At 36.8% G+C, this 11,924-nt stretch overlaps 1 protein-coding gene across 2 annotated transcripts; it reads right to left on the reverse strand.

Moving 5' to 3' along the window:
• Positions 1-183: 183 nt before the first annotated feature.
• itgb2 (integrin, beta 2) lies at positions 184-11,437 on the reverse strand. Of its 2 annotated transcripts, none has more exons than XM_026912580.3 (16): positions 11,311-11,437; positions 9,222-9,273; positions 8,985-9,076; positions 8,100-8,301; positions 7,792-7,962; positions 6,703-6,944; positions 5,613-5,771; positions 5,402-5,497; positions 5,180-5,269; positions 4,903-5,037; positions 4,447-4,634; positions 2,484-2,716; positions 2,177-2,393; positions 1,494-1,699; positions 915-1,081; positions 184-700 (listed from the first exon to the last, which is right to left on the reverse strand). In XM_026912580.3, exons 2-16 carry the CDS (start codon positions 9,268-9,270, stop codon positions 632-634), a joined length of 2,316 nt encoding a protein of 771 aa, XP_026768381.3. In that variant the 5' UTR covers positions 9,271-9,273; positions 11,311-11,437; the 3' UTR covers positions 184-631. The 2 variants fall into 2 exon arrangements, with proteins under 2 accessions (XP_026768381.3, XP_026768382.3); XM_026912581.3 differs by having other exon boundaries at positions 11,307-11,395.
• Positions 11,438-11,924: the final 487 nt, after the last annotated feature.

Below are 11,924 nucleotides of genomic sequence, written 5' to 3' on the forward strand. Positions count from 1 at the left end.
AAATGCCTCATTCCTCACCTTTCCGATTAGTTTTCACTGGCTAATTCGTAAGATGCATAACTGAATATTAAATTTTGAGTTTAATGGGATAAAGTGTCATGTTTTAAATAAACTAATGACGTTGTGACTTCTATCAACTAAGAACTACAACAATATCCTTTTCCAGTGAAAAATCAACCATCGTTTAAGTAAGACATTTTATTTAGATTTTAAATGTGCATTACACACACTTTCCTAGTACACACAAAAGATCATATACAAAAGTCAAAATAGGCAATTATATACAAGGAACTGAAGCTCAACAGCCATTTGGCAACACACATTAATACTTTAAACAGTTGAATATGTCATAAAAGGGGAGCAAAATACAATTTCACAGTCACAAATCAATCCCCTGTGGGTCCCAATCCAATTCCCTTAGAAGCAATCATGGGCTACAGAACACTGATTACTGTGCTCAGGTGTTCAAGTAACAGTGTTAATTACCCAGCACAGAGGATGGTGCAAAAATGTGGAGTGGAAAAGCATGCTTGAGTACTGGATTAGTAATGTGTAATACATTTACAGTAGATTTATTTTAAATAACAGTTTTCTCCAGGGATCCACTACTACCACTACTTCTACTACTACCTTAAGAGTCTCCAGTAAATGCAGGATTTGCAACAGTTGTCGTTGCCTTCTGGAATAATGGATTTTCACTCTGTAGAGAGAGAGAGGGAGCGAGAGAGAGAGCAAAAAAAAAAGCATGTCCAAAGTGAAACATGGAATCAATGTTTTCACACCACATGTGAATTCAATATGGTGATATTCCACTGTATTTCTTGTTGTTGTTGTTGTTATTATTATTATTATTATTATTATTATTACTGAAGTACCATTAATGAGCATTATACCAAGAAAAAAATAGAACATACTTTTGCCCACTGACGGCGCTGCGCTTCCTTTTCAAACCTCTTCCACTCTTTGAGGTCTTTGAAATAAAATATTGCCTTAATGAGGATGAGGAGTAGAAGTCCAATCAGTGCCACACCAGCCAGAGATCCACCCACGATGAGAGCAACATTTGGCCCCTCAGGACATTCTAGCATTCAGCATGTACACAGATTATAAAATGACAATACTTGGCATAAGTGACTGCAAGAAAAGTTAGATAGATACATTTAGTCAATGTCTATTTAGTGTTATTACACCATATCAGAGGTTGAGTTTCATTTAAAAATGTTCAACAACAACCAATTTACTGTAGAAATTTGGAAATCTGAAGAAATGTGGATTTGGGCAGTTGGATTATTCTGCTAATAAAATAAAAATTACAGTGATTAGACTATACTATTGATGCTAAATTAAATAAATATTACCAGTAGACAGCTGGATATAGCTGTTAGATATTGATTAGTAAAGTGTTAATTAAGCATCAGTGGCAGAAAGCTGCTTAACATTTTGTACATTATTCTCAGAACATGTAACAAGCCACCATTACTGATTTGCTTTACCTCTGTCCTTGAGGACATTCACAGTATATTTGTCAAATCCATCTTGCACAGTCATTGAGAAGCTCATCCAGCAGCCTTCTCTGTCCTTCACTCGGCAGTCCTTTCTTCCCAGGTTTTCAACTTCTATAACTTCAAGGTGGGTGCAGGACGCTGTGCAGTTCTTCTCAAATGGTCCTGTCCCAAATGCCTTGCATTCAACACAGCTCCTAATGTTTAATAAGGGGATATGAATATGAAATGAACACGTAAAACATTTGTAGAAATAATGAAGGCCTATGGATGAGACCAGTCCATGAATCTTGACATACTACTGTTCAAAATTCAAACTAATCTGAATGATTGAACACCTTATAGCAGTGACATTTTATTTGTATAGTCCACTTTAGATACACTACAAACAGTCAACATCAACTGATTCTCAACATATCAACAGATATTGATCTATCTCACAATGACATATTTAATCAATACTTTTCACATTTCCTATTAAAAGTCTATAGATAGAACAATCAAACATCATAAACTGGGTTACCCAAAAAAAGTGAAAGCAAAAGGGACAATTTGATAGTTGATAGATTACGGAGTCCCTACTATCCAAATCAAGTATTATGATTTTAACTTGTAAAAGGCTGGAAGGCTGTGGAACATGATAGATGTTGATGATTGTCTGATGTTTCTCTTACCCCGATACTTGGCATGGCAATTCGCAAGTGGGACACGTGTCACATCGGAGTCCCTTGTATCCCCTCTCGCAAACACACTGGTTGCACACACATTTGCCACGTCCATGACACACGGTTTCTCCCGTCAGGCAACTTTCATCAGATTTCATGCACTGACAGGCTGTTCCTTCATAGCCCTCATTGCATTTACATTCTCCACATCTGCAATCCCCTTTCCCTGAGGAAAATCCATAAACCCAATGTGAGTGCATGTTTTAAGTGCTGTGTGTGAAACCTCTTTTGGCATGTATATGTAATGTGTCCATACCTCCACACAGTTTGTTTTGGTACTTTTCACAGTGTTCATCATCACATTCACAGTGAAGACCGTAGTAGGATTTGCCCCCCTCGGTTTGGTGGCACTTGCATACTCCACACACGCAGTCTCCACGGCCCTCACACTCTGTCCCATTGTCTTTGCGGCATTGAGCCTTCAGCGTGGCCTCATCTTTCTGACCCAAGCTGCACTCACACTTCTGTCCCAGGAAGCCAGGCTTGCAGCTATGGGGAGAGAGAACCATAGAGTATCACATATAAACACTGTTGTGTAATTTATTTTGTACACTATCAATAAGCAAGTGATGGTATACAGGTAGTTTTGAGAATATCTGATGTACTTACACTGTTATTACTGATATTATGGTACACTAGTATAGATGATCAGGATACAAAATTAATTTACAGTGCAGTGTGATTATTAAAATGTGCTTCATTTATTGATATATGATTTGGTAGTTCAAACCATGCCCTCAACTAAATAACATGGAGAGTGACTATGGAACTGTTAAAAGTGGGTGGAATTTGAAGAACTTGGGCTGGAGTTCTGGGAGGTTTCTGCTTAGTGCTAGATAGCCAGGCCCCCTACTAAAGACTCTTGTTCAGAAGTTGTTGAATAGTAGGGAGGAGATGGGGAAGCAAAACATGTTCCTGTTAGCAATTTCTTTATTTAAAAGCAGGAAATGAAATGAACAGGTCTAACCTACAATTTAAAAAAAGAGAGTTCTTAGAGGTTCCATAAAAAGTTAAGAGCTCATAGCTTCCTAACAGGCTTCTACTTGGAACCCTTTCTGACAGCGAAACACTCTGAAGTATGCTTCCGAATAGGACCTTTAAGGGTTCCTCTCAGAGAGACAAATGGCACATCCCTTGAGAGTTCTTAAAATAAGGGTTCAGAAAGTTCTGAGACTTTTCTTACTTTTCCTTACCTAGTAATTTAATACAAGTCCCTTCTGAAAGTATTGGAACGACAAGGCCAATTCTTTTGTTTTTGCTATGCACTGAAGACATTTGGGATCAAAATCAAGATCAAAAGATGAATAAAGACGATAGATCAGAATTTCAGCATTCATTTCCTGATATTTACATCAAGAAGCTTTAAACAACTTAGCACATGGCACCTTTTGGTTGAACCCACCCATTTTTGAAGTGATCAAAAATATCAGAACATGTGACTAATAGGTATTTCTTGTTGCCCAGGTGTGCCCTGTTAGGTTAGGCCATGGCTTGGGCTTGCATGGTTGCTTCTGGAACATGCTCACTAATCTTTATTGATGATGTTACTCATGCTGGTAGCAGCAGAATGAATTCAGAAGTCTACAGAAACATTCTGTCTACCAATTTACACATCCAGTGCATCCAAACTAAAGTGGAGGAACTTCATTATGCAGCAAGACAATGAACCAAAACACACTGCAGTAAAGACAACAAAGAACTTCATAGGGGGAAAAATGTGGAAGGTTTTAAACTGGCCAAGTCAATCACTTGTTCTTAACCCAAGTTTCACCTCCTGAGGAGGAGACTGAAGGGGGAAACCCCCAAAACAAACAACAACTGAAAGAAGCTGTAGCATAAGCCTAGAGAAGCATAACAAAAGAAGAATGCAACAGTTTGGTGATGTCAGTGGGTCACTAGCTTGATGCAGTTATTGCAAGAAAGAGATATGCAACCAAAAACTAAGTGTTATTTACTTTCATTTTTCTTTAACATCTGTTAATATGTTAATAGTATCTATTCCAGTACTCTTGCTCACCTAATTGTTTAACACATCTAGCTGTGGATAAATGCATCAGACAAATGAGGTAAATGTAAATGTAAATACTATTAATTGTGCATTACCCTAATTGTAAAATGGCAGACCCAACAACAACAACAACAACAACGCCACCACCACCACCAATAACAACAACAAATGAGCAACAGGAGCTCAGAACAAAAGAGGAGTTTTCACGTACCTGCATGTGCCACAGACAACCGTGCCTTGACTATTACAGTATGGGTGTACACCTTCCTGATTGTCGCACTCACACTCACATCGTGTTTTAACTGAAACCTTCAGTTTTTCATTGAACCCCAAAGGACCAATGTTGAAGCTCTCTTTAGTAAGGCATTTTGCTGCCTTTACAGTTACACTGAAAATCACCTGGGGAGAAAACAAATCAAGGACACCACTAAGCAGGATGTGCTGTGATATACAATTGGACAATACAGTGTGTGCTTACATATTTTAAGATGTTTATGCAATATATACACTATATCACTATAAAGGTAACTGGGGATATAAATTCATTTGAAGCTCGAAACATTTCATTACAAATAAACAATTTAATTACAATGCTTTAGATCAAAATTAAATGAGATTCCTATTAATAGCTCGTATTGCTGGTGTGTGTGCTGTGTTGTTAGGGTACCTCCTGTCCGATGGCGACATTGTTGCATGTCCCCTTATCACTAGGCTTCTCTCCTCCCTCACAATTAGATGTGAATGTTACCGATATGTCTTTTGGGAGACCGTCATGGGTCACAATTATATTAGAGGAGAGTCTCTGTAAAAAAATATATATATAATCAGAAAGAAGTAAACAAAAACACTTGCACTTACTTGCAGTTCATTTAATTAGTTCATATTAATTACAAAGAAATGTCACTAATTCTGTGTAAAGGTTTGTAAAAGAAAAAGTTTCTCACATTGTATGCGTCCTCAATTAGTTTTACCACATTACTTGAATCTGTACTTAGTACTCCAACTTCTGATTTAGGAATCAGTTTACTCAGCTCCTTGAGAAGAAAACATCTTTATATCACAAAGATATTCCTTATATCACAAACATCCTTATATCACAAAGTATATTGTTTATATTAATATGATGTACCATTAATTCTAATAAATATTAAGAGAAAAACACTCACTTTGTATATTTGTGACACATCTTCAGTTACAGCAAAAATAGGCTGTATGTTTTGCTCTTCCAACTTCCTGGCTATCTGACCAACAGATGGGTAATCCTGACAGGGACAGTATAATCAAGACACTTATTTTATTTTAGGCAATACTTTCAAAAAAGCAGTGTTATTTAGAAAGATTTTTCCTCTATATTACTTCAGAAGTATTCAGACATACCCAAGTGTTGCTCATGCTGTACATGTTGTTTTTATCCAGCCGACAAGTCTCTTGGTTGGGTTCGAGGATGCCAGCAAGTTTCCCATCGCCTGCCATGTGGAAGCCAGCATCAGTGGCCAGCACCAGCAGCCGTGTGCTGTTTCCCCAGCCGATCTCATTCTGTGCATGGAAAAAAAGATGCTACTGCATGACTATATCGGTTGTGGGTTCGAGTCTCAGGTCCGGCAGGGATTGTAGGTGGGGGGAGTGAATGACCAGCACTCTCTTCCACCCTCAATACCACGACTGAGGTGAGACCCTTGAGCAAGGCACCGAACACCCAACTGCTCCCCGGGTGTTGCAGCAAAAAAAAAGGCCTCCCACTGCTCCGGGTGTGTGTTCACAGTGTGTGTGCGTTCACTACTGTGTGTGTGCACTTCGATGGGCTAAATTCAGAGCACAAATTCCGAGTATGGGTCACCATACTTGGCAACAAGTCACGTCACTTATATGACTATTTGTGTGGTAGTCTGGGGAAACCCACTGAATGACTCTGTGGCTGAATTCTGGAAAACAGCCAAAAATAAGCAAAAGAAAAAAAATTGACCCAAATTGAGTTTTTCTGTTAATAATAAACTTTGACATCTTTTAGCCAAGCTGCCAAATTAACCAGTGATTATTTCCCCACCAATGTTAGCGTGAACAGAAATCAGACAAAGAGACGATGAGGCTCATGTTTATATGTGAGTGACTTTTATCTCAGCTGATGAGACTGATGAGGATGATGCTGATACTCAAAGTGAGCACTCATTTCCCACTGTAACCTTATAATTGTTTAAAATTTGCCAGTAATGTTGTTTTTCCATAAGTAGATTAAGTTGTAAATGTAGAGGTAGGCATCTTCCAGCAGACTTCATTAAAATCATTAAGACTTCATTTTTGAGGGTAACCAGAGAGTTACCAGAAGAAATGTGTGTGTGTGTATGTGTGTATGTGTGTGTGTAGAAAATGCCACAATTTGACCAAGTAAAAGGATTTCCTGGGCTGCCACAGATAAAGTGATTGTAGTACACTGTTGTAACATGAAAAAGTATTATAAGTGAAGTCTCACCACACAGGTGACAACTTGCATGATGGCATCCAGACCTCCCTCTGGTGTGTCCAAGTTGCCAGATATTTTCTGTGTAGAGACCATTTCATTGAATTGTTTCTCATCCTTTGTCAGACTGAGGACATGCTGATAGCCAAATGCCGGTTGACATTCCTGTGCTTTGGCTGGGCAGGGCTTTTTTAACTTCTCTTCGGTTGTGTCCGTGAATGGAAGAAGTGTTTTATCAACAAATGAGCCAAAGCCTGCATGAATAAACCAGGTTAATACAGCAGTTATTTTAGAATAAAAATGTATATAGTAATGTTAAAGGAAAAATTAATTTTTAAAAATTAACATGTAAACTTTAACTAAATGTTTATTATACAATGGAATTCTTGAACATTTTTGTTTAAATGTCTTTCATCTACATGTTGGTCTATTTTCACATGGTTAATGGTTTCCCACTCTACCACTCAGCCACATGCTGATAGCTGAAACACTGCTAAAAAAAATTCTGGTGCAGCAGTGCCTTAGTCCTTTAGTCTGTCCATCTCTCACATCCTCATCTGTACACTCTGCTCAAATAGATCAGCTTTCAAAGCTTTAATTTTCATGCTAATATCAATGTGAACACTGTCATGCTTGTCACCTTGTAAATTGCTAATGAGCTGTGCTGAGTCTCTGCTGTAACTCAGTGCAACTGCATCATATATCTGCATTGCATTCTGAGACCTTGGGTCTGTCTCCATTACTTCTATGTTGGATTTCCCACTAATATGACATTGAACTTCGCTGGGAAATGGTGAATGAGAAAAGAAGCGCTTGGATTTTATTAGGTGCTAAGAGCAAAACCTAACTGTTATCCCTTATGTCTGAGATCAATGGAATTTTTTCTCCTATCAATCTCTATTGTAACTTTGCCAGCAATGTCTCCCTGTGATGTCAGTGCAGCAGACAACTGCTAACTTGTCACAGGAATAACGAAAACAGCACCAACCACCAAACTAGCACCAGAGTCACTAACCACATCACAAATATTTCGATATAAACATATTTAACATGTTAAAGGGTGAAGTCTTCTTTTACTGTCCTCATTATATGTTCCTTTACCTATCCTTGCATCTTCAGTGATTTTCCGCAGATTTTTAAGTATTTCTTTTCCCAGGTTTTTCACATTCTTCAAGTCATCATCCATTGAGTAGGACAAATCCATTAGATAGTACAGATCAACAGGGTAACCCACTGCCCTTTTAAATTTGAGCTTGAACGTGTAGGCATGACCTGAAAAACACAAAGTTTATTGCAAAATTTCATTTTAGCGTTAAAAATGGTTAAAGCGAGTTTTTCTTCAGCTGAGATTTGGATTTGACTTTTGTTTTGAGATCTGTGTATTGTTCTATCATTTTAAGGTAGCATACCTGGTCGTAAATTGAGTTCAATTTCTTGTGGCTGCACCTGAACTGGATTATTCGTCCTCTCTGACCCTGACAGTGGTCTGTTCTGACGAAAGTCCGAGGTACTGGGTGGGTTGATTATCTTTCCTAGTGGGCAGCCTTTTTCTCTAAGCTTTTTCTCTGTGTCACATCGTACTGCTTCTGGCTCTCCAGGCTTGATGAACCCCTGTGTTAGGAAAACAGCAAATCAGTATCCAAATTTTTATATTTTTGTTGTCTTTAGCACAAGACCCTTGGCATATAAAGTAGCTTGTAATCTGACAGTGAAATGGCTGTGCTCCATGTGGATTTCTAAAGCATGGTAATGTCAGCACTACACTGAATGGCTCCAGAAAGTGATTGGGTTTGGTTTTTGCTGACATGCATGACTGGAAAAAAGTCTATGATGAGGTTGTTTTGTAGCTCTTCTCATTCCTGAAATCAATGCATTTCAGTCAGGCTAAAGTAGAAATTTCAGTAGAAATCATATTTTTATTATATTTTATTTTGTGCTCTCTGAGTAGAATCATAAAAATTTTATTAAGCTGAGGTTCAGTTAATTTGTGTTTAATCCAGAAGAAGTAATGCCGTTAGGACATTAAAAGTGGTACAAATGTTATAATAATAAATCAGTGTTTTTTTTTTTTTGATGTTAATATTCATTAAGCACATTTCAAATCCTATCATCTTAACATAGAATGTTCATACAATAAAAAAGGCCTACATAAAGTTAACAAGGTGTTAAATCCATTAGTTGGTCTTATAAAATCAATAAGTTAATTCAGTGCCGTTTCCATTATAGCTTGGTAAGTTAATGTTAGCATATGCAATCGAAATGGGTTAATGTTTTAATGTATGTAGCCTACTCACCAAGTCCTGGCACCAGGTGCATCCTGGTCCAGATTTAATGCAGTCATTACATGACACCACTGATGATTTTATACATTCCTCCTGAGAGTAGACTGGTATGAAAAAAAGGACATGGATAATGAAGTCAACCTCATGTTCTTTACATGAGATAAAATGCATTTCTTTGATAAGTTCAAATAAATCATGCATTATGCACTGTATATGAATACACAAATCGTCATATCAATTTAACTTTACCATATTGTCCAAATAACAGCAGGAGAATGACCTTCATTGCTTGTGGCATTTTCTAATGAAAAACATCACATTGTTTTATTATTAATGATACAATAACAATGGCAATTTACAGATCTTAACAGATCTACACAGAAAGTTAAAAAAAAGCAAAACTCTTCACAGCAAAGGTGCATTTGACCATTTATTTCATTTGCTTTAATGAAGAACACTGTTTCTCTTATTGCTTTTTTTTAATGATCTTATATAATGCAATTTATTATTAGATGATATTCTTGTGCTTCATAATATTCTATCACTTTTTAACATAAGGTTCTTGAGGTTGATAATAATATTAATGCTGACATAGGAAAACAGCACTGTTCTTTTATTTATATTATATTTAAACAACAAAATATTATGATAATGTTATCATAGCAAAAAAATTGCATTTCATCTATTTTTAAATGTTTAAATTCAAAAGTAATTTCTGTAGGTACAAAGCACCTCATAAGCTTCACATGTAACTCCTTGACATTTAGCTGGCTCAAGCCAATCTTTCTAATAGTAGAACAACGAATTACAGCGCCCCTAATAAAAGATTATTGTTATAATAAAATGATATGCTGTAGAGCATTTGGTTTATGGTGGTGTAGAAGTAAGGTTGTGACACAGCATGAAAAACAGCGCCATCTTTTGATAAATGCCATTTTATTAAACTGGAGGTTTAGTTTTTTTTAACCACTTCACTTTTTTTTTTTGCATTAAAGCAACAGCTAGGCTTGGACTCAGCTATGCAGCTTAACTTATCCTTTAGTGGTTTTATTTTGCAAGAGGAAGCAACACACCTTTAGAAACAAGGGATATGAGTATACCTGAAATCAACACTGAGAGAACCCCAGGGCCAACAATGTGTGTCTTGTGTTAATGTTGATTTAATAGTAACAAATCCTTTCAAAATTCCTAAGGCACACTGTTTACAACTACTAATTCCCACTTCCTCATAATTAGCATTTCCTTGACTTATTCATCTGATTATATTCATTTAATATCCTAACATATTCTAACATATCCTAGCAATGCGATACGTGACGATGATGCTAAAAAAAGGAACATCACTTCATGTTTAAGCCTAAGGTTTTGCAACAAACTGCTGCACCCAGGAAGTGTTAGAACAGCATGTTACAAAGAAGGGTGCTACATACATGCTCTGCACATTGCAAGTGTGAACAGGAGACTGCCATAAATGGTCAGATCTTCACAGCTTTATAGTACTTGTATTGTCATTATTTCCAGTGGTCAATTTCTAACACAGAATGATATGTTTAGACAAAACCACAACCAGTGAACATGACGTGCAAACACTATTCATGGCAACGAAGGACGAGTGGTATTGTTTAATATGCACTCTGAAACATGATGTACGTTAGGACAAAATGAGATTGATAATAATGAAATATACCGAAAGTTTTTCTTCTGCTTGGATCTTTTCATACAGAATAACCATATACCAACCAATATTACATGTAGCCTATGTGAATATGCACTGTACTGGGGGTAATGGTAAATAAATAAATAAATAAAACCTTAACATGAAATAATGTATGTAATGTATACCACAGCGAGAGAGAGAGAGAGAGAGACAGAGAGAAAGGGGGGATTGTTTATCACGGTTGTTAGTAAGTGATCACAAACCTACAGGTTCACAGGAATGAACTTGTTCCACTACATTAAATCTGTTTGTGTTCATTAATAAAAGAAAGAGTGTAATTGTTGGTAAATCGCTGGGATATAAGAATAATACCCTACAGCAGAATAACACACTCCAGATCCCATTGCAGATTGTTTCTGTATAACAGTTTACCATGTTATTCCTTATATATATATATATACACACCAATACTAACATCAAGCTGTGAAATGGTTTTTGATGCTAAACTGAAAATACAAATGTGCTGAATAAATTCCCATAAGCTATTACACCATCTGTCAAGAATGATGAAAGTGTTAGACAAGAATGAAATCTAATTCCTAGTTAAAACAGAAAATAAAATAACTATCACTCATTATTCTCACCAAGTAGTATAATAAACTGCTTTCATTGCTTACTTACGGATTCTGAAATGCCGTGTTTAAGACAGAAGTTTGCATGAAGTGTTCACTTCCTGCCACATATGACTGTTACTTCAGCACACGAGATGAAAAGAGCAGAAATGCAGCCCATTTGCCAAAAACGCAGTGGAGGAAGCAGACCGCCCTATAAAAATCAAGGGAGGGAAACGTTACAGAGAAGTGAAAGAAAAAGAAAGTATCAAATTTTCAGACTGTTAAACAAAAACAACTACAAAGACACACTTTTTAATTCCTCAACACTTGGCATTAGCTTTATGCTATATCAACATTTGATCTTAATGAACATTTCTTTTAGACTCTTTAATGATTAGGTTATTATTAGGTTATGTGACAACAACAAAGCCTGCATTTCACATCATGTGATGTGTGTGAACATGTACGTGCCTGGAAACAAAACTCTGGAGGAGCTTCAGCAACAGTCTGGATGAAATCTAAAGCAAAGTGCTCTCATGTATAGTCTAATGTCTGTGGGAAATCATTGGTAAAATGTAATGCTCTGTTGTGAGGTGTCAAAACAGAATAAGGAAACTATATACATTTTACAGAATACATTCTGACCTGAGCAACAAACAAGTCACATGCAAGCATCCTTGG

The sequence above is a fragment of the Pangasianodon hypophthalmus genome, chromosome 5, assembly GCF_027358585.1.
Source record: "Pangasianodon hypophthalmus isolate fPanHyp1 chromosome 5, fPanHyp1.pri, whole genome shotgun sequence".
Classification (NCBI taxonomy): domain Eukaryota; kingdom Metazoa; phylum Chordata; class Actinopteri; order Siluriformes; family Pangasiidae; genus Pangasianodon; species Pangasianodon hypophthalmus.